The following is a 22,663-nucleotide window of genomic DNA, read 5'->3' as shown; positions in this document are numbered from 1 at the left end:
GGAGCTCCACAAACCACTGTATCGAAGAATAAAGTTCAATCTTTTTATCTTTCTCATTTCTCCACTCCTTTTGAACTGGGCCTCTGCTCTGGTCTGCTCCATCAACATTTGCCTGAAGGATCATAGACTTGTAGCTCTATCAAGCGATTCAAGATTGATCAGATTCCCACTACAACTCAAAAATCAATTTCTCCGTATCCATACATGCATACATACATACATATATACATACGTATATTCTCAAAACAAGTAATTCGTTAGCATCAGTCTAAGAAGAAATGCCAATGCTTTCACTGTAATGAGATGAATTATAATATCATCTTTACAACCACCAGAACATAATATAAAGAGTGCCAAAATCACACTACCAAAGATGAACATACACGATTTGTTCAATTTAGGGCAGAAGCAGAAGAGGACACATCTACCGGCCCAATCAATTGTAGGAGCATCAGGCCAATCCCCACCAAATACCAATTTCTGCCAATATGATCTGCAAAATATTCAAAGTTAAAACACTTGCAGACTTCAGTGAGGAACAAGCCAAAAATTCGACAAGAAGATCAAAGTCAATCGGAAAAAAACCAAGCGTTTTGTTAAGGTACGCAGCATCACTCTAATCTAATATGCTCAGAAAGTGGAGGTGGAGAAGAAATGGGGAAATGCGTCAAGCCATTCAAGGACCACGAAGCCTATGGTCAAGACTGCAATGCATTGAACCAAGCAACAGTCGATCGACATCGAGAGCATTCCAACTCTTGATAAACAATAAAAGTAATTTGCAAAAAAGAGAAACCTTTCAAGACGTGTAATGATGACCGAGAGAAACCACTTCATCCTATGAATCATACGCCTACTTGCAAAAGTTAGTGAACTGACTTTTAGGACATGTTAAATGTGAAGTTAGACAAACTCATGTTCTTTAAATGCACCAATCTAATGACCTCTCATTAGCAGACCACAGGATTAGCCACAAAGTAAAATATAACAAATTGAAATTTTGTGCTAGATTACTCAACATAATTTGCATCGGTAGAAACTACACCATACAGAAAACTATAGATCACCTTGGAAGTTGGATGTCCAATGCCATTGTCCCAATTCCAGTGGCCTTGATGGGATTTGGTCCTCGATACATGGCTGGTTGAAGATGCCTGGTGCTGAGAAATCCTGCATTAAAAGGGAAAGAAGAACTCAATCAAAACGTGTAATATCTTAAACACAAATCATGGATGGAATTATTCAGGTAAATGGAGGGGCAGTTTTCACTTGTTACACAATAAAGTAAAAAAACATTCCAATGCAACATACCAATGATTCAAATTCGTTCTTTACAAATTCGTGCCACATTACACATTATACCAAATCTTTGTATATGGTACTTTTAAAACATAACAACATTGTAGCCCAAGAAACTCAAACTTCTTGCAACTGCAAGTCACAGAACCATATAGGAAATCAAATTTCACCAAAATTTTCTTTAAGTTTCTCTTCAACAGTTACCCTGTCTTCAGATATTGTCCCAACTAGGCCGCAACTATGTACAATAGAATCCATGCATAGTTCAGATTCCCTTTCGAACATTTTGTATGCAGCAGGAGCGTAAGCATTTGCAGCTTGCTACAGCATACACATAGAAGGTGCCTTTTTTGTGCTCGTATCAGCACTAATATCAACCTGAAGCTCCGCTCCGCTCCGCATGTCTTCTCTCAAATAATATTCTCTCATAACTCCCAAACAAGTTTGGTAAATCAACATGATGCTTAAAGAGAATATTTGCTCATTAAACTAGCAGTTATAAAACTATATTTTGTAAAACAATCTCTTCAGTGAACTAATATTGAGCTCCTTGTGAGCTTTTTACCCTCGCAACAACGGAATATACGCACGCCCGACTTAATCTTTTGTAAGAAGAGATTGAAACGGGATATGTATAACCAGAAACAATCATTTTTTTTTATCCATAAAAGAAATTCTCAGTCTTCGAATCATGACTTCTACGTCGCATCGTCTTAATAAAAACTTCTTCCCCTGTCCCAACTTTGTCTCGCAAATCAACTTTGCCACTTCAGATTGACAACCAAAATTGACCTTATCATCTTCCATTAACAACAGCGATAACAACAGTAGAGCGATCAAAAAACCCAAGCTCCTGGTAACGATCAGCACGTCCATACAAGTCCACGACAAGAATAAGAACCCTGCCACTCAGAAAGAGGGCAAATGGAAATGGATCTATTCACAGAGGATATCAAGATACCTCGAGAGAGAAGCAAACGGAGGAGGAAGCGGCGGCGTGTCGCCGGTACCGGTGTTGGCGAGGTGAGAGGGGAGGAGGGGCCTCCACTTGGGGTTTGGTTGGGGACAGAGTTCGGTTAGAGTACGGTGTTGGAAGCGGGCTGGCGGGTTTGGGTATAAATTTGGCTGTTTCCAACACGGGTCGGATTCATCTAGGATCCCATGCCTCATCCGGATCCAAACTAAAAAAGGGCAAAAAAGTAATATTATATAGGCTCAGCCCATCTCTAGCCGTACACTTGGACAGGAAGCCCATCCACGTCCAACTTTATCTATATCTATCTTCCTTTCCACCCATACACCGACCTCAGTGTCCCCATCATCCGTCGTCCATCATATGACCACCAAGAAAGGAAGAGCAGCAAAACAAAAAAGACACACCACCCTCGCTCGCTCGTCTCGTGTGTTTCGCAAGGAATCCAAGGCAGAAGGAGAGGAGGGAGCGAGAGAGGGAGGGAGACAGAAGGGTGGAGATGTCGAAGAAGAAGTCTTCTTTCAGCGGATCGACGACGATGACGCTTAAGGACTTCCATGGCGGCTCCATCCCTTCCCAGCTCCCCCTCCCCTCCGCTCCCAGTGCCAGCGCCAGCGCGTACTCCACTACTTTCTTTACTGTCCTCTTTTCTTCAGTTTGATTTCAACGCTAATCTTTCTTCGTTCATTCATTCTTTCTTCTTCTTCTTCCCTTTTGTTTCTGCAGCTCCGCCAGGCAGTCCGATCGACCCGGCGCCTGGGGTACCATCACCGCCGTTGCCTCCGGCAGGTCCGACTACCACCACCATCTTCTCCGTCCGCGACCCGGATCCGCGGGCGCCGCCTCTTCATCCGCTCGAGGCCTCGACGAGAGGCCCCCCGCCCTCCTCCCCTATTCGACCCCCAACGGCGGGCACTTTGACGAGGACGAGCGCAAGCCCTTCGACGCCTCGTCTGCACCTCGCCGCTCCCCTGCCGCCCCTGACAACACTCTCCGCACCCCTCCGCCCACCAGATCTGACACTAAGCGACCCATCTCTAGCCAAGTGGTCCCGTCTCCTGCCACCGTTCCTGTCCCTGTCTCCGCGTTTTCTCCCCCCTCCGGCAACCCGGGCTCCGCTTCATCTGCTTGGGGCCAGAGGAAGGAGGTAGGAACTGAACCGCCACCTCCGTTGCCAACTCAACCCAAAGCCACGATGTGGTCCGCTTCAAGGCTTGCGCAGGCCAGCGCGGTTGAGAAGGTGTCATCGGGCAGGTGGCAACTGAGGCCTCCCGAGGGCGAGGCCATCAGATCACAGGAATCCGAAGGGTTGGATCGGAGGATTGGAGAGGCGAATCGGGTTATGGATGATGTCTATCGGGATCGTGAGACGGAGAGGCCGAGATCAGTTTCGTCGCTTGTGGCCTACGCAGATGCCAAGGAGACGACTTTACCAGGATATCATACGGATAGGGAAAGCGATCAGGAGAGGGCAAAATCTCCAGTGTATCCTGAGATGGAGAAGAATGTAGTGGGCTTCTCTAGCGAAGGGGTTTCTCGGCCAACTTCCAGTGATGGGAGATTTGGTGGGTCAAACTTAAATCAGCAAGGCGTGATGGAGGTATTGGAGCGTCCGAAACTGACCCTTCTTCCAAGGAGGAAACCGCTGGAATCTCCAGACATTCACGCTAGAGGTTTTGATAGGAAGCAGGTATACTGATCTTCTTCGTCTTGAATTTTTAGCATTTTCTATCCATCGTCCTGTTGCTGGTTATTTTCCAGCTCTTTGGCTTTACCTTGTGGCTTTCATTTGGGCACTTTTGTAGGTGTATCAGACATCTGTTAGCTTGGTGCAAGTTAAGAATGTCCATGAAATGCATGGAAGTATAAATCTGCCGCAACCAGGGCCTGCTTGTGCAGAAGAGGGGAGTCGAGCAGCTGAGCGTCCCAGATTGAACCTAAAGCCTCGTACTCAGCCTATTGAGCAGTCAGATGGGAATGCTGATAGGGGGAGGTCAGAAATCTCATTTAGTGCCAATCTTCTGACGCTTTAATTTCGCTAGTAGGATGATTTACTACTAAATAATGAATAATCTTTTTGTGAATTCAGCATTCTTGTCATCTTGTCGTTCTATATTTGGCTTGTAACCCTGTCCTATCAGTATCTGGTTTATTTACACATCTTCAGGGAGCCTTGGTCGGTTTCTTTTTCAATTGCTATTTATTTGAACAAACCTAGATTACTTTCCTTTTGGATGTTTTTACTCAGCTGGTTACCTTCGTGCAATTCATGTGATGGATCAGTTGATAAATACATTTATATGAATGGGGGAAAGCTGAACAGATTTCGACAGTAGATGTAGGGGCTTTGGATATTAGGTTTTCCAAAAGGTGAAATAATTAATACAACAGTGGTTATTCAAAGAGTTTATGGAGTTGTTCTGTTTTTTGATGTTCCATGACTTGGCATAGCCAAACACATTGTTCCCTTGTATCGAGAGACAAGATCTCAAAACATCAATATTGTATGGAGATGGAGCACCTTTTTTATATTTGCTCATGCATTTCATATCAATTAAGTACATTATTTGAGGATATATATATGTTGATTCCGTACTAGTTTCATAATCATTTTAACATCCATTCAACTCATAATTCCTTTTTTTCTCCGTATCTACCATTTAATTATTGCTGTCTGGTGTTCCTTTTGTTTTTTCATCTACATTATCTACAATTACATTAATATGTGTTGTGAAGCCAAGTTTCTCTACCCAGTTTCATGAGATTTATCCAACTTCTAAGTGAAAATAAATATATTTGATCACAATTATTATCCCACTTTAACTAATTACATGTTTGTCTCTTCTTAAAAAATATGTAATAGCAATTATAGGACAAGAAAATATGGCAAAATGCTAGATAACACCTCCTTTTTTTATCTTTATCATATCTATAATCTTACAGAACCTTTATTTTTTTGGGCCTATGTGATTGCTTGTCACCTATTATAAATTTTACTTCAATTATATTGAATTTTTATTTAAATTTTTTTATCCTAGCTCCTTGTCCCTAAAACTACTTTTGATTCACTTAATGTTGCTGTTTGTCAGTTACAGTTTGTATCTCACTCCTTTATTTTCTGTCTATCTTATTCTAAATTTTATGTTTGCATATTGATCTTTCCATAGTTACAAAAATCACGAGCCGAATTGGGATCAACCCCTGATTATCCAAATTATCCTCTTTCCTTGGGCATCTTGAAAGATTGGTGAAAAATTGATCGGTGCTAATCAATATTGGGGAAAAAATTGATGATTCAAGTTGATTCCGGTTTGCAATTTGACATGAATTCCATTTGGAAGAATAAAAAATACGAAGAAGAAAAGGAAGATAAGAGAGAGAGAGAGAGAGAGAGAGAGAGAGAGAAAGAAGAAGAAGAGATCAGAGGAATTGCATTGGTTTTCTAGTTATCATTCATTGCTGTTATCATTGTTCATCTTTGTTGTCTCAACAATTGCTACCACTAGTAGCTCCAATGAATTACCCTCTGCAGCTCTGCCCTCTCGGTGAGGGCGTTGAAGGGATAGATAAGAATTAGAAAGATTTTTTTATCTTTTCTTCTTGTAATTTATTTATATAATTTTTAATTATAAATTAGAATTAATATATGATATATTAATTTATATTATCATAAATTATTAACTTATAAAGTATCACTTGAGTATAATTTGCACTAAATATATAATATATAAATATTATGTAAAAAACTTTAAAGGCAAACTTAGTGCACGATTAGTGCACGAGGTTGCCATCAATAAAGGAGTAATGCAACCTTTCATTTCGTGACTTAAACCTTGATCTCTCATATCTCAAAAGAGCAATGTGCCGATGCTTGCTATTTTAAATTATAATAAAATTTAATATTTATAACACAAACATATAGAAACTTATAATCTGTATATTAATCTTTAAGTTACAACTACTTATCTGTATATATAATTAAGTATCAAAATGTTAGAGAAATGTTATAATTAAAATTTTAAGAAAATATTTATAAATTAAAACGCATTAGATAAGATATGTTAGCAACTCTGTTAAATTTTCTTTCTTTCTTATTTTAATGTGTTGTCTCCTTTTTTGAATTTTAAATTATTTTCTTTACTAATTCAATTCCTACTGATAAGACATGGCCGGTATAGCCACACGTATCACCATGGCCCAATTCTAATCTTGATTTTGATTTGCAAACTATGGATTTCATATGGGGTAATGTAGACTCTAAATTTTCACATCATTTTAGAAGTTTTTGGTGACTGAATTTAGAAGACTGAGAATTCTAAATGTGGAAGCCAAGTGAATTTTTTAAGAAGTCTTACCAAAGATGAGCTTCATTGTAAAATGTTTGCAATAGTTCTCATTATTATAGAGATTATTTTATATCAGCTTAAAATTTGGTGCATATTGTGCTGACATTTGTGTAATAGTTGACTTCTCATTTTCGTGATCTCTCGATGTTTTTTTCCTAATAGACTGTGGATTATGTTTATTGGGGCTAGGAACTTTTCCCTGAGAAAATTTCACCTCATGAAATATCAGAAAAAAAACCTGATTGTGCTTCACTATTTGAGCAGAGCTGTCACTTCATCTTTGTCTATTCCCATGCATCCATTGTTCTTCGTCCTTTTTAACCATACCTGATTCCTCTACTTCAATAGATTTTTTTTCCACAAGGACTAGTGGGGATATGAGTCTTCTTTTTCCAACTCAAATCCAATTGTATCTCTTCTTGGCTTGGTTTGCTTTGATAAATCACATCATCCTTTTCCAAATAAAGGGTGGTCTGATGCTGGAGGCTTCCACAGATACAGGGTTAGCAGAAGGGCATTTGCTAAACGAAAAAATCATGTTGTTCAAATTACTAAAGTTTTAGCAGCTGGGAGCATTTATTTAGTCCTAGTGCCTTGAAGAACAGCTTTTTTACTGATCTAATTACTCATAGGTACATGTCTGACTCCGGTCTGAACTCTGCTTCATATATCCAGATAAGTTCTATGACTCATGTATTTGGTCTTACCGAACTCTTGTTGTGTTCTCCTTTTTTAGGTTATGCTTGTATATTTGTACATGCATATATTTCTCTTTTATGTCACTACTCTTAAGATTTTTGTTATTCTCAAATTAGTTTCCAAAGACATACTGATGTTCTATATTTCCTAATTGCTCCATGCATCATTGCTCTTTAGGTACTGCATCTTTTGTTTTGTTGATTGGGTTATATGTACTAGTCGTTAGGTAAAACAGATATGCAAAGGCAAAGTTTTGTTGTAGCTTTACAATTATATAATATATGCCTTTTTATTTATTTCTCATTGAATTTTTTAATCCATTGGTACCCCTTGATGCAGAGGAAAAATATTGCTGTAGCTATACACTCAAGAAAATGTGCCCTTTTATTTCCCATTCATTGCACACTTAAACATTTTAACTGTTGTACTTTATGATTTTTCTCTAAACAATATGGTTGGTGGTGATATTTGCTTAAGAACCATGCATTTTTCTGTTGTAGGCAAACTGTGTTTGGCGGAGCTCGGCCACGAGAACTGGTAAGTGATTATCCTCATAAAGCCCTTCTTAAGCCCAGTGCATGGGTAATTCCTCGTTGCTGGCAACATTGGATTTTGCTTTTGGGTGTATAGCTGATATTGATAATCTTGCAGATCTTGAAGGAGCGTGGAATAGATGTCGCATCTAATGATCTTGAGATGACCACACCACCCAACAGGTAGCAGTTGTTTCTGATGAATTTTTCCTTGTTGCTTGTTTCACCAAATTTAATGTAGATGTACTGACTTGTTCAGAGAATAGACTACAATTTTAATCAACTTATGATGACTCTTAGTTTCTGGGACACCATATCGGTGGGATTTTTGTTATAAGCTAAGAAACAAAACATTTTTATGAAGAATCAGGCAGGTTGATAAGCTCAACTTTATTTTTAATCATCTTCTCCAATCTCTTTCCTGATATTGATTTTTCATGTGTCACTGATTAGTCTTGTAAGTTGGAACTTGCTTGTATGGAATCAGGCAAGATCAAGAAATTGTCAATATCAGAGTTTGCTATGTCATAGCACAGAAACTCTTAAGTATAGCTACATGAACGAAAACCATTCTTCTGCTTTGATTGTTTATGGAGAGAATGAAATATCAAAAACAAGCTTCATAATCTTGAAAAATAGCTGCCATTCTGTTGGAATTGATCAACGGTTAATATTTCTAATTTGTCATTTTATGTCTTGGTTACTTCAGATGGTGGCTGCATAGGAACTATAATTTCATCTCAATAAATTTATAATATTCTTTTAAGTGGTTCCATGGTCCTTTATTTTGTATTTTCTATCATTTATATTCTTTAGATAGTATATTTTAAAATGAGATCATAGCCCAAGTTTTTTTGATTGTTTTGCAATATGTATTTTTTTGTTCATTTTATTAATTTAATTTTCCCTTTATTTTGACTGAATATAAGGTGGTGACCTGGAAGTGAGTAGTGCAGCTACTTTACGAGTTTAGAAAGTTAGACACCTTTCTGGAGTTACTTATCTTGTGTTCTACTGTCTTGTGTAAGGGCTAGGGATGACACTCCAAAGAATGATTCAAAGATTGAACCCAATGCAACCACCCAGTCTAGAGAAAGATCTGAGAGGCTTCTGCTCCCTGCTGGACAAAGGACCGGGAAGGATCTTGAGAGGAGAGGCTATCGGCCAGATTCTGAGAAAGTAGATCCACAGAAGGGTTCATGGAGAAATGATAACCGGAAGAATAGTGGAGGGAATGAGAAACCACTTGAACAACCTCGCTCGGACACTCACACCTGGCGCAAACCTGTTGAGCAACCGAAACCTGATATCCAGGCACTTCGATCTGGGAAAGCAGCCTCTGCAATGGAGCTTGCACAAGCATTTTCAAGGTCTGTGTCTGATGCCAAGCTGGAGAACGACTTTACTACCCTGAGGAGCACTCCTGGTCAGACTCAGGCTCCATTTTCACGCCTAACAAATACCAGGGAGCTGTACTCAGGGCCAGTTCAGAGGCAGATCAATGGTTACTGATCAATTCATCAACTTGAATTGGTACTAGAGAAGTTTAACCTTTTGGAATGGTTGCAGTTTGGTTAACTGTGGTCTCTGCGCTCACATTGTCTTCATTGCGTCTTTTTCATTTTGCTGCGGCAATCTGGTGGCGTCATCTGATGAGAAGGTAGATATTATCTGCAACGTCCCAGTGACCAGAAAAGGTTATTTGAAATATAGTGAGTGATGGTTAAGAAGTCATCCTGCGGGGATCTTCTATTTATTTATTTCTGTTTAATGATTAGCATATTTTTAGGAGTAACAATCGGGAAACTGCAGTTGTTCGAAGGTGGAAGTTTATACATTCCTTTGAAGTTGATTTCAGGTTGAAGTAATAATATATTTGCCAGGTGCACTTGTAACCTTAAAACTGTAAAATGATAGATTACTTGCTCTGGTGCTGGATGCCAATTTATGGAAGTCCACCGTTAGTGATCCCAAATTCCTTTGAACACGCATGATGTTGTGTTTCCAGCTAAGCTAATTTTTTGCTTCATCATCCGTGGGATACATGATGACGTGTCTTTTATTCTGGTGAGATGTCTGCCAATTAAAACCAAAGGTATGCTATTTTATTGCTGGAATTGTCAGTTTTAATTTGTTGGCCTTCGATGCTTGATCCATGTATATATAGTTTGGTCGGTAGTTTGGTCGGTCAATTAATCGGGTCATTAATGACCTATGAAATGATACTTTTGAAACATTTTAAATCCGATTAATACCTATGAAATGATACTTTTGAAACATTTTAAATCCGATTAATACCTATGAAATGATACTTTTGAAACATTTTAAATCCGATGATCACTTGAACCACCTTCCAAAGAATAGGAAGGATTTGGAATTTCGGATAAATGAATACCACATGACTCAAGTGATGAGGACAATGATGAACTTGAAATTCGAACACTAAATCTTAATAAGTTTATTAAACAAAAATCTAAAATAAACAATGAACTTGAATGGAGGAAGATGCCAAAGAAGAAGAAGGTAATCAATGATGAATCAAGAACTTTCAAAGGTGAAACGGTGAATTGGGCTTTGACGGGCTTCGACTAAGGTAAGTAACTCAACTCTCTTGAATTATTTTGAAATTACTTGAAGTTTTTCATGAGTGCTTAGATAGTAGGAATAAGAAATAAAAAATTATTTTTAAAAATTATATCATGTTTTTCTTTTTAGCATCTTTGAAAAATTAAAATTTTGATCATGAAAAGCATATTGTTAAGGTTTCATGCATGTTATGTTTTGAAATGTTGAATGATGTATAATGATGTATGCAACATTAGGGATTTAGGTTGAACATTTTAAAGTCTTAAAACGTGTGCAATTAAGAGGTAAGCATTGGAATTATGGTGGAATTGCATTTAGTAAGTGGGTTATACCAAACTAATGGGTTCAAAATGTTTTTGAAGTTATATGCAATGTTAATCGATTGTTTTAACTCACCATATCAAACTCATTTCCTGCAGCCCACTCTGTCCCTCGATTGTTTGAACTCTTGGATCATGTGTGACAATCACACGAGAAGCCGTATGGGCACTTTTCTTTTACATCAAAGTTCATGCGGCACGACTTCCATGGAGCAGAAGCGATGCAATGCAAATGCCAAATAACTCTGTTCGACATGCTGCTTTTTACATCAAGCTCATGCAGCACGAGTTGCGCTGCATCTATCTATAGACTTACCTTTGAATACCACGTCTATTGTATGCATGATAAGTCCAACTCTACGTTTGTTAACTTCTTATTCCTCCCCGATTAGTTCAATCATTAGAAATTGTCCTTGTTTACATCGGTGCTCCCTACTTCACTTTTCATCACAGTGTTAGCATAAACCCATCGCTAATCTTTCCTTGAGTTCTTCTCGGGTTAGTCTTCGAGTGTTAGGGTTTCGGCTAAGAATAGATGGGACGGGTGGCTTGCTAATCATCTGTTTGTTGTCACTTCTATTTCGTCGATTTTCTTTGCTGATTTTTTCCTCATGCAAATGTGCAAATGAGATTACAGCTGTCATAGTGCGAGGTTGGCGTCGATTTTTTTTGCTGATTTTTTCCTCGTGCAAACGTGCAAATGAGATTGCAGCTATCATAGTGCGGGGTTGGCGAGCTTTGACTTCACATTGGATATCTAGATTAAGTCCTTCAATAAATGTTCCCACCAGTTGTTGTTCGGATCAATCTCTGACTTGATTTGACAATCGTTCAAATCTGCTCTGATATTCTAACACTGTAGAAATCTAACGAATTTTAGCGAGCTACCCATCAACATTCTCATATTCAGATGGTCTAAAACGAACGAGAAGCCCTCTCTTAAATTGCTCCCACTAGGGAACTCCATGGCAAGTTTCGTACCAATTATACTATTGTATTACATCTTCATCTAGTTGGATTGAAGCTATTTCCACCTTGGATTCTTCTGGAGTTCTGTGAAAATGAAAAAAATTTTCTACTTTAGAGATCCAACTGGTCGGATCTCTATCTTCCCATCTTGAAAATTCTACCTTTATGCATGGATAACTTATGTCCTGTCCTTGGTTCCTTTTTCCTGTATCTCTAGATTGGTTCAATGTAAGACTTGAACTTTCATCTTGTCGAAACTTGCTAAAGCTCTCAAATTGACTTTTTTTTAAATCGTTAAGGGTTTCTTGTAACCGGTTCTCGATTCTGGTTTCCAAGATTTCTAATTGGGCTTTTATTGAGTTGTCGACAGCTATTGCGTAAGACTACAGATCTGTAATCTCCAACTCATGTTTTTGGTGTCGGGTCAAGGGCATCAGCACTCTACTATTCGGTGCGACTATTGTGAAGTTTGGTCCGAGGTAGCATTGAGGGCGTGAAGGAACACGAAGCTACCGAGGAAGTGGATGCCGAGGGCGACGTAGAGGCTTGTTGTGGTCGCTACGAGGAGAAAAGGTTGCTACCCTATTTTTGTTGCTACTTGGGGTGAGATCGCCGAGGGATCACGAGCGATTGGGGCTTGAGGCTGCAGGGGCTGGCAGGTGGTGTCGTCGGCGTGGGGAGCGACTGAGGGTAGCTGTGCGCGTGGTTGTGGTTGCTGCAACCCAAGGGGAGTGATCGCCAAGCGATCAGGGTTGAGGCTACAAGAGTCAGAAGGCGACAATGCCGGCGTGGGGAGCGATTGAGGGCGATTGCGCATGTGACTACGGTTGCTAGACCCAAGGGGAGCGATCACTGAGTGGTCGGGGTTGAGGCTACGGGGGCTAGAAGGTGGTAGCGTCGGCGTGAGGAGCGATTGAGGGGGTTGCAAATGTCGATCGCGCATGGTCGTTGCGTGCACAGTTGGAGGGCGACCGTGGTGGAAGGTTTACTGTCGATGTCGGTAGCAAAAAGGGGAGGAAATAGTAGTGACCGATGGCTACGATAAAAGATGTAGAGTTCTCCTATTTCGATCACCGCGACGAGGGAAGGTTGCTGCCGAGGTCGAGCGGTAGTAATGGTGGCATGGCTAGGAGCAGCATCACCAAGGGCTAGGAGCAACCAAGGATTGCTAAGGCTAGGAGCGACGAGAGGGGTGGTCCGCTAGCCGAGAATAGTAACGACGACCCTTTCTCGATCGAGCTAGATGGGGCGTGGCTGTCGGCTTCACCCCCTTTTTTCTTTTTTGAGGTGATGATAGTTGTGGCAAGTGTTATGAGAAATTACAACGAGAACTCTGAGGGTCGTTGCTCTGATATCAAATGATAAAACCCCTAGGGTTTTATCATAGAAGAAGAGGGAGAAAACGAATTATCACTTCGAAGGAAAAAAAAAACAGATACATCCTTATTTATAGAGTTTCACCCAGAGTTCACTAAGACTTGGACTTTTAATAAATAAATAAATATCAAATAAACCTATATCTGAACTAGACAAACTCAATAAAATATTATTCAAATCTCAAAAAATAAAAGGATACTAACAGTATATTTATTGTGTCAATCAAGCAAGAACAGAGATTCTGTTTTTATTTATATTTGTCAGCTTTTGAAGATTCCGACTGTGTCAAATTTGTACTCATCTATCTCCAAGGCTGTGTCACAAGCTGGTTTGTTAATAGTCGTTTTCTAGTATTACATGTTTAAGCATCGAACAAACAATAGTAATCGGTTACTTTTACAAATGGTTCCTTGTTTTGGTGTTCGATGACTAAAAGTTTATTTCTGATTTATTCTGAATTGAGAGAGCCAAATCTAACTAAAAAATTAAGCATCACATTTGTAGGTTTGGGGACCAGATGGAAGCAAAAAATCTTGACAAACAAGGAAAAAATAATATGGAATGCAAAAAATATGGTGGTGAAACAAACATTTCCTTTAAAAGAGTGCTTTGGATAAATGTTTGCAATTAATTTACAAAAATAAAATGCTTTAGATCTCATTTCTTTTAATTAAGTAATGCTTATAGATCACAGATATTGTGTTTCCACAGGAAAATAATAATAATTTTTTATTTGTAACTAAGCATTTAAGGGACAAAACCAAAGGAGGCAGGTAGAAATCACAAGACCTAGCTAGGAACCACTGATGATAGAAATCTCCCATCCTAGCAGCGAAAGGGAAATAGTTTTTACCTGCAAGGCAAACTGCTGTGGAAGCAGAAATCCCTAAGATGCAGGAGGAAAATATAATTTGTCTAAATGACATGGGTTAAGATGTTGTCATGTATGTAGGTATTCACACATAGAAGTAGCAATGACCTTTACTTCTTCAGTATTGAATCTGAAGCTCAAAGACGTAAGCAATAACGGTAGAGGCAAAATATGTAGATGCAACATCTTTGGCAAAATATGTAGAGATCATCATTAAAAAAAAAAAGAGGAGTACAATGATAAAGAATCCAACCTTGCATGAAAGAAGGAAAAATAATTGAGAAATGCTATTATTTCATCTGGGGTAAGTGGAGTTACAATTCTATAGTATTGCAGTAGGGATGAGTGTCAAACAGACTCACCAAATTACATGGATATTTATTTCAAATTGTAACCTGGTATATTGTAATTGTGAATCAAGGGGAGGGTTGCAAAGTGATTCACAATTGCTAATCACCTTAATGATGTTAGTGGCCCTAATTTCCCTCCTTATATGGTTAAAATGTGGTCAAGTGTCATGCTCATGTTTCTTTCTTGTTGTTAGTGAAGGCACTATTTGGCTTTGGTGGCCTATTAACTGGGTGTAGTTAGAGTAGTGCTTCAGGATGCTAATTTAGTTGAAGCACTAAAGCGCAGTGCCTAGAATTACTCCTACCACTAATGAAGTAGATGGCAAGTTATTTGAGTTGCAAGACCTGGAAACAGGTACCTTGAATCAAGTATTAAGAGTTTTGTTTTGAAGTTAATTTCCTCTTGTATGAATACTACTAGTCTTGTTTTCTTGCTTTCAATTTCGATTAGTAGTAATCTGTTTTTTGTGCTTCATTGCTCCTCCACCCCCAACAATTCCATTTCATGCTCTCCAAGCAGGGAAAAACCCAAGAGGAAGATGTGCCATTTTTCCATTTCCAAGCTTGCATCAAAAAGCTGGGTTGCCAATGGTATGTATGTATATGGAATATTACAAGTCTTAGGCAATATCATAAACCAAAAATAATTCAAAGAAAGGTTTCACAATTATGCCTTGGTGGCCAATTTGTTGTGGGGGTTTGATCACTTAACACTATAATTAATAACCATTGTCAATCCTCTGAATCATGTTATCTTTTATTTTTATTTTTTTCTTTTCTGTTACTGTGGTGGGTCACAAACGACTAACAAAATAAGCACCATTGGAATGGCCATTTCATTTCTTTTAAAGAATGAATTAACTCAAAAGAAAGAATGCTATTGATTTTTTCTAATCCAAGAAATACCAAATCTAACTAAGCTGTTATATTGAAAAACTACGATACGAGTAAAAAGAATCCTTTCGATTTAAAAAAATTGATGTAGTATTTAAAACAAGATTGACATAGAATACTTACAAGATATTCTAAGTGTATTCTCCCTTCTCTATTGCTTCATGAACTACGGTCTTATTTATTTATTTATAGGAACAGCGATAACTACCCATATGACCCTATGACTAGATAGTTATTGAAACTATCAGATAACATCAAGATCATGGTAACTACGTGGATAACTACTATTATGAATCAATTCTCAACGATAAGAACATCAACATCAATAATTAAAGACATAGGATGGATGATCCGTTGTAGATCAAGAGAAAAGAGCATTAATAGCTGCTAAATCAACAACTAATGCAGAATGAATGCAACGTCCACCACCAAGCAAGCGTTGGGGTGGAAAAAAAAGCCACACTCGTAAAAGGGAAGAGAAAACACGAACATAGATCGGCATGCAGAGAGGGGAAATACCTCTTTCATCTCCTCCAACATCCCATTTTGGCGACGCACCTCGTTCGACAAGTCTCGTCCTTATCAACAACAAGACCTGCCACCTCGATGTGGGATCTCGAAGCTCCTCCGATCCGGGCCGATTTGCTCTTCTTGGCCATCCGAAGCCCCAATCTGTTCGGCAGCAAAGGACGGCTTCGCCTCGCAGGAACCGAAGGGGATAAATCAGGTGACTTCGGGGAGATATTCTGGAGCTCAGCGATCTGAGGATGCCCTCGTCGTAGGCGACGCGGCGGCGGCGGACGGAGACCTGGTGGATGTGACAGCAGGAGCCACAGGAGTTCGTTTCCCGCGTGTTGTTGAGGACGGCCTTTCGTTCGACGATTCCTGCAGCGATCGTTGTGCGTCGGTGGTATGGAACGAATAAGACGCCGTCGTCGCGCATTCGGCGTCTTCAACGAGACACGGCCCGGATATCCAAGCAGGGCATCACCACGGATCCCCTCCTTCCGTAATCGTAGGAATGATATGGTCCAACTGCGGCTCGCGCCTTTGTTCTGCGATGAGAATGCGGTTGGGCCCCACAGGTGGCGGGTGGGTCCCGCATCACTTCGGCCTTGATGTCGGCATTTGGACGGTTTTGGTTGAGAGGAATTCACCGACCAGCCTCGACCTCCTCGTCTCGTCTCGTCTCTTGCCCTCTTTCGCCTCCGATGGAGAGGAGAGAGATGGAAATGGAAATGGAAATGGAAGTGGTAATGGAAAAGAAAGTGGAGCGGCTGCTGAACCGGGTGTCATTGGTCTTCGCCGCCATCGCCACCCTCGCCCTCCTCCACCTCTTCTCCCACTCCTCTCTCTCCTGCGCCCCCGCCCCTCTCCCCACCGCCCACCGCGCCCACGGCCGCAGCCAACCCCAGAACCCAAAACCAGCCCATTCCTCCCCCCGCTCGTCCTGCGACGCCGCCTCCCGTGAGGTCCTCACCCCCGATAAGCGCTTCGCCAAGCTCCGCTCCTCCCGCTCCTGGCGCCGACGCGCCGACGCCTATGCCGCCCTCTTCTCTAGCCTTCGCTCCCCCACCCTCCTCTCCAACGCCTCCCACGTCCTCTGTGTCTCCGCCGGCGCCGGCCACGAGGTCGCCGCCCTCCAGGAGTCCGGCGTATCGGACGTCACCGGCGTCGACCTCGTCGACTTCCCCCCGCTGGTTCGCCGCGCCGACCCGCACAACCTGCCCTTCTTTGATGACGTCTTCGATATCGCCTTCAGCGCTGGCCTAGCCGGAGCGTTGTTCCCCACCCGCTTCGTGGCCGAACTGGAGCGCACCGTCCGCCGGGGCGGGGCCGTCGTCCTTGCCGTGGACCGCCCGTCCTCCGCCCAGGAGGCAGAGGGGATCAAGGCCTTATTCAGAAGATCAAGCCTTTTGGAGGCTAGGAATACAACCATGCTTGGATCTGAAATGACGCTGTTCATAATGAAAAATAATGGTAAAAAACGCTCTTGACTTGACGGTGGTTCGCTTTTATGCAACTGCATACTCTTTCATTGATTTAGATATATTAACGATGAAAGAGATTAGATCTGTAGATGTTTGTTTCTGTTGTATATAATGCATGCAAATCACTAACATGAGTGATTTGTTCATTTGAAAGAGAAAAGAGAAAGCTGCTTTTTATGCAAATTATGCTCAACTAGCTTACAATTTATTTATCATTCATATTCATTCACATTGTGTTTTGAATTAGTTTAACTTATTCCGAAACCTTGAAGTTGTAACAAGGATAAAGGCTTGTTGTCCTGTTGTAGCTGTGCTCTATTCTTTGATGCCTTCAAATGGCTAAGTTCTTGTATCTTTGACCCTTCATGATACTGAATAGCATAACCTAGAGTCTATTAACTAATGCATTCCATGACAACTGATGGGTATTGCTGGCACTGGACTAACAGATTTCTTGTTGAATGCAAGAACTTCCATATTTAGTTATTACCTCAAAACAGGATTTTGACAAAGAATCATTACATAATTGTCCCCTTTTTCTTGGCATGATTTCCAATATTCGACTTAATTAAGGCATTGTACAAATTGAAGATCTCTCCAAGGTTGTATATGGGACTTGCTCATGAGGACAACCACTCAAAATGGTACCAAACTCGCAAAAATTATATGATACTCAAAGTTCTAGATCCTAGCTAGGTTGGTTGTAGGGGGCATCGTTTACAGTTTCTATATATGGATGTATCTGGATGTCTTTTCCCTTGTTATTTTTGCTTTGTTTGTGTGTTCATGCTGGTTTGTTCTGGTTTAATTAGTATGATCTCTGTTGCACTGCTGATTTCTTGCTTAATTTCAAGTAGGATGGGCTGGTTGAGGCTGGCATCATTGTTCCTCCAAATATGGATACTCTGTTTTTTATTATAACTTTAGAATATAACTTTTAATGGCTCACAAAATGAGCATAATTTCTTAGATAATCAACCATATTTCTGAATAAGACTAGTTTCGGTATCCAGTTCTGGGATTTAGTATTGTTTCTGGACCAGACTGGTTGGATCAGATTGCCAAATTGGCATTTCAAGTAAAAAAAGGTTCAGTTCAAAATAATTCTAAAATGAAAATGAAAACATAATAAGAATGTTATACAACAACAACAACAACAAAGACACAAGTCCCAACTATTTGGGATTGGCCATGCGGTTCTCTTATCGCCATTGAAATCTGACAAAGTTATATGTTTAGTTAAGTTAAGAGAATTTAAGTCTTTATCTATAGTTTATAAAAAAAGTTTTTAGGTCTTTGCTCTATCTTTTCTTGTACCACTAATAGTAATTATTTCATTTCTTCAAACTACTACATCCGTAGGTCTCCTAAGAACATTTTCATACCATCTTATCTAATTGTCTTTTATTTTATCCTTTATCAAAGTAATATCTAATTATTCATAAATATATTTTTTTTATTTTTTGGTAACTCCACATGTTCACCTCAACACTCTCACCACAGCAACACGCTTTTTGTATGTGTTGGTTCTTAACTAGTTTAACACAATCAATAAAGCATTATTGGTCTAACAGCAGTTTTATAAATTTTTTTTTTAATCTCAAAGAAATCAGATGATCACAAAAGACCTTGGATGCCTTCGTCATTTTGGTTATTCTGTTTTTTACTTTATGAATAATTTATTCATCAATCTCTTTATCTTGTTGAATAATTGATCCAAGATATCTTAAATTTTTATTTAAGATAATTTTTTGCCCATCTAATTTAACTATATTCTCTTGTCTATTTCTAGTATTATTAAATTTAGTTCTACTTAATATAAAATCTTTAGCTTCTATGGATTGCTTTCACAACTTAAGTTTAGAGTTATTTCATCTAGATTCTCATAAGCTAAAACAATATTATCAGCAAATAATATATACCAGAGAGGTCAATCTTGTAAATGATTAGCCACCTATACTTTTGAGAATATATACAGTTCATGAAATTCAGTTGTAAGGCCGTAACATAGTTGATAGAACAATGATACTTAGTTAATTTCATCCAACATATAATGGAGTTGCAATGGATTTGGACTTCGTTTGCATGAGGAACGTAACAAATATTTCTTAATTCACCTATGCTTTTGAGAAGCTGTTGCAAAAGATGATTCTAGCAACATTCTTCCCTTTCCTCTTTATGCCTCCATGCTTCCCGAAGAATAGAATCTCAATCTCTATTAAGCACTCTCCCCGTTGGGACACTGGCATTAATGACTCTTTTCTTTCTGGGGACTTTCTTCAAAAGTCAAAAGCCAGCTTCTTTGTTGGAGAGATGATCGCCCTGCATTGAGTTTTTAATATTTGACTATCAATGTGAAAGTGTGACATATGAATCAGGTTGGACCAGTTAATATGGACTAAAATTGGCTAGGACTGATTGATCCTTATCAATAAATATAGGAATCTATTAGCTGTCATATGATAGAATAAATTACAAACTACTTGTAAATTTAGGTTATCCTCCGTTGTCTGTGCATCATGAAAATTGAGAAAATAAAAGAGTAAAGCAGGCTTCATTCTTCATAAGTACACCATGCACCAAAATTTTTATTCATATTTAATCATTTACCGAGAAAATTTGTTGGTTCTCCTTGACAAAAGAAGTAAAGACATGCACATTTTTCCGATTTTTTTTCAAGTTGCCTTCCCCCTTTCAAATCATTTGTTTTGAACTCATTGGAGAGTTACATCCACTTATCTAGTTGTTACTTCTACATTTCTTTAATATGCATCCAGGGAACTTTGATTTCTAGACCTTAATTTAAAGGACAAAAAATTTTGGAAAATGAATGTCTTATGTGAACTTTGTTTTCGTAGTGTAAGTTGCAAATCAGTTGATGTGGAAAGGATGTCATCAGAAACATTGTTGTCTTGTTAAGTGACCCTTAAACAGAACTAATAGAACAAAGAGGTTGAACACCATTTACTTTCCAAGTTTGGTGGAAGGTAACAAATCTCAACATTGCCAAAGTGTATAGTCACAGGCGTATTACACTATTTACCTAAATGCTTAGCTTTTGATGTTTCTGATTGGTACAGTCACAGGCATATGACTTTTTTTGCCTAAATACTTAGCTGTTTAATGTGTTATATATGTTTTATGGGCATTTCATTTTCAGAAGATAGAATTTCAGGGCAAGGAAGGCAAATTCTTTTTGAGGGGAAGAAAGATAAATTCTTGTTTGTAGGATCTGTTGAGGTTCTAAACCTTACATGCCAAACGTCACTCAATGAACAAGAGCTAGCAAGTTCTTGACCAATTTTGCATTCCAGCAGTAGTCGTCGAATGATATTTGAGGTGTGCCATAATTAATTATGATGTCTTTCTATTCATGGACTTCACGTTTACTACAGAGATAGCTGACTGTGTTGGTTGATAGCTTACAGATGAAAATCTGGTCTAGTTCTGGAATTTTTAAAAATTGAGTTGGCAGTTCATTAGTTCCTTTTATTTCCAGATATGATCAACATACCTTCAATTCAGATGAGATCAGACATTATTTTGTTTTACTCGGACCATTCAATACATGAACCTGGAAATGGTGAAAAGGATATTTCCCTACCTGATATCTGGAATTGCACATAAAATTCCACTTAGATGCATAATTCAGAAGAATTCAAGATGATTACCTGTGTTGCAATGGCTTTTCTTGGCAAGTTTCTAGTCGACTTAAGATATATGACTACAGAAATATATGCCAAAGGGAAGAAATTTCACTGGCTATATTGTGAATAAGCAAGGTAGTTGTAGCTGGAATAGCTTCTTATAATCCCTATTTGGGTTGTAGATTTTGTTGTCATAATTGTTTCAGTTTAGAGTTTGTTATATCAGGAACTTTAATCAAAACACAGTTTCAAGTTGGAGAACATGATTAAATGGATGTTGTTGTCTTTAAAAAAAAATTGGAGTAGAGAAGATATACTGGCATAGGTAGGACAAAAGATATTTACTTTTGTTGGACACCCTTTTATGTCAAATATATACTCTTATCTTTGATGATCAAATGTTGATCATATAAATAACTTGGCGACATTTTATTTTTTACTTCAAGGATAACTTGATCTAAGTCTGTTGATAGTTCTGTTCAAATCATTATACATAAAAAGGATTTAATTTGGTCAATATTTGTAGTCTGAACAATGGTTAGGATACCAGAGCATAATAACGGGCATTAAATTACAGAAATTACAGAATGGTCTTCAATTTTTATTCGTCATGTTTGCCCAGTAGGATGTTTGGCCTGGAATGTTATCTTTAGAAAGTGTTGTGTTAGCCTATCCTTTGTATTCCATTTTGTTCTTATGTTAATTCCTTTGATGACAGTAATTTTAAGTTGGTTATGGTGAAGAAGCATCTCACATTGAAGCTCTGACTCTAGTTGTAGAAATTTGATTTTCGATAGCAACCTTTGTATTAGACTTCTAACTGTCAATGGTTGTAGCTGATTGTACTCAATCCCAAATGGGTGTTTGATGTCTTGATAAAGATGTGATAATGAGTGCACAGAAGAAGTAGCATACTGTGAATTTGATGGAGATTTACTTTGGAATCAATGAACAATGGTGCATCAGGAGATTCCAAGTGCATGGATGTCCGATAGTGCATAATAGATGATCCAAATTGCAGTTCTAAATATTTGCAAACAGGAAAGGCAACTGTGTTTGAGATGTTGGAAACAAAGGTGGTGGGTCTTAGTTCATCATAGGAGATATTATCAGACGGAAGCTACCAGTCTGGCACTTTGTGCTTAGGGAAGTTTTTCTGGTATTAGACATGTTTACAATGAAGAAAACCCTTGTAGCATAGAGTGTGACCTTATTTCCTTGACCCCTTGTTGAGTTCCTTTTTTTTTTTTTTTTTTTTTCTCTCTCTCTCTCTCTCTTAAAAATGTTGCTAATACGTGAACCTTGAGTTGATTGTAAAGTTGTAAGAGGCCCCATTTGGTAGTAATAATTAGTTATTACCATTATCAGCTAGAACTCCCATAAGCATGCTAGATTAACTGTAAAACAACATTGTGTTGGTAAAATCCTTATACATGATTAAAGGTGCTGCTATTACTGGTAGGATTGGGAGGGGCAGGTAAGAGTGCTTGAGAGTTGTGAGGGGACACTTAAGTTAGCTAGAAATAGTTAGCTGACCTAACCGGCACTTGTGAATACGATTATAGTTAGAAAAGACATGTAGGATCCTGAGACTGGGAAGCATAAACCTAACAAACCGAAGTTACAACATGGACAACAACTGGGTTCTGATGTTGGAAAAGGACATTGTTAGGCAATGCTATGGAACCAGCCTTGCAGCGTTTGAATTATGTTCTGCTGGTCTTATTGATGCGGGAATTTTGGTAAGCAGGAAAGAGTTTTGTGATCTTTTCTTATCATAGAGTTTTTCTTACATGTGTAGGTAGCTT

The 22,663-nt window shown here is 39.0% G+C and overlaps 2 protein-coding genes and 1 long non-coding RNA gene across 4 annotated transcripts; 2 read left to right on the top strand and 1 right to left on the bottom strand.

Annotated features, from left to right (window-relative positions):
- Window positions 1-334: 334 nt before the first annotated feature.
- On the bottom strand, window positions 335-2,374 carry LOC135616325 (uncharacterized). The gene is made up of 3 exons (XR_010488321.1): window positions 2,261-2,374; window positions 1,068-1,170; window positions 335-493 (listed from the first exon to the last, which is right to left on the bottom strand). It is a non-coding gene; the product is annotated as an uncharacterized LOC135616325 (long non-coding RNA).
- Window positions 2,375-2,640: 266 nt separating this feature from the next.
- LOC103991031 (uncharacterized) lies at window positions 2,641-9,745 on the top strand. 2 transcript variants are annotated; one of them, XM_009410391.3, is made up of 6 exons: window positions 2,641-2,890; window positions 2,999-3,962; window positions 4,078-4,265; window positions 7,818-7,854; window positions 7,969-8,033; window positions 8,885-9,745. In XM_009410391.3, exons 1-6 carry the CDS (start codon window positions 2,772-2,774, stop codon window positions 9,360-9,362), a joined length of 1,851 nt encoding a protein of 616 aa, XP_009408666.2. In that variant the 5' UTR covers window positions 2,641-2,771; the 3' UTR covers window positions 9,363-9,745. The 2 variants fall into 2 exon arrangements, with proteins under 2 accessions (XP_009408666.2, XP_009408665.2); XM_009410390.3 differs by having other exon boundaries at window positions 8,879-9,745.
- A 6,339-nt stretch (window positions 9,746-16,084) lies between these two features.
- On the top strand, window positions 16,085-17,437 carry LOC135616452 (uncharacterized). Its single transcript, XM_065115657.1, has one exon. It carries the CDS (start codon window positions 16,336-16,338, stop codon window positions 17,212-17,214), a length of 879 nt encoding a protein of 292 aa, XP_064971729.1. The 5' UTR covers window positions 16,085-16,335; the 3' UTR covers window positions 17,215-17,437.
- The last annotated feature ends 5,226 nt before the right edge of the window (window positions 17,438-22,663 follow it).

Source organism: Musa acuminata, chromosome BXJ2-7 (assembly GCF_036884655.1).
Source record: "Musa acuminata AAA Group cultivar baxijiao chromosome BXJ2-7, Cavendish_Baxijiao_AAA, whole genome shotgun sequence".
NCBI lineage: Eukaryota > Viridiplantae > Streptophyta > Magnoliopsida > Zingiberales > Musaceae > Musa > Musa acuminata.
Note: the sequence above shows the minus strand (reverse complement) of the source record. Positions and strands in the feature narration are given on the sequence as shown.

Coding starts and splice junctions, on each gene's coding strand:
- LOC103991031 (XM_009410390.3), top strand. CDS start 2,772: ATGTCGAAGAAGAAGTCTTCTTTCAGCGGATCGACGACGATGACGCTT. Junction 4,266..7,817: donor GGGAATGCTGATAGGGGGAG/GTCAGAAATCTC, acceptor TTTCTGTTGTAG/GCAAACTGTGTTTGGCGGAG. Junction 7,855..7,968: donor GAGCTCGGCCACGAGAACTG/GTAAGTGATTAT, acceptor ATAATCTTGCAG/ATCTTGAAGGAGCGTGGAAT.
- LOC135616452 (XM_065115657.1), top strand. CDS start 16,336: ATGTCGGCATTTGGACGGTTTTGGTTGAGAGGAATTCACCGACCAGCC.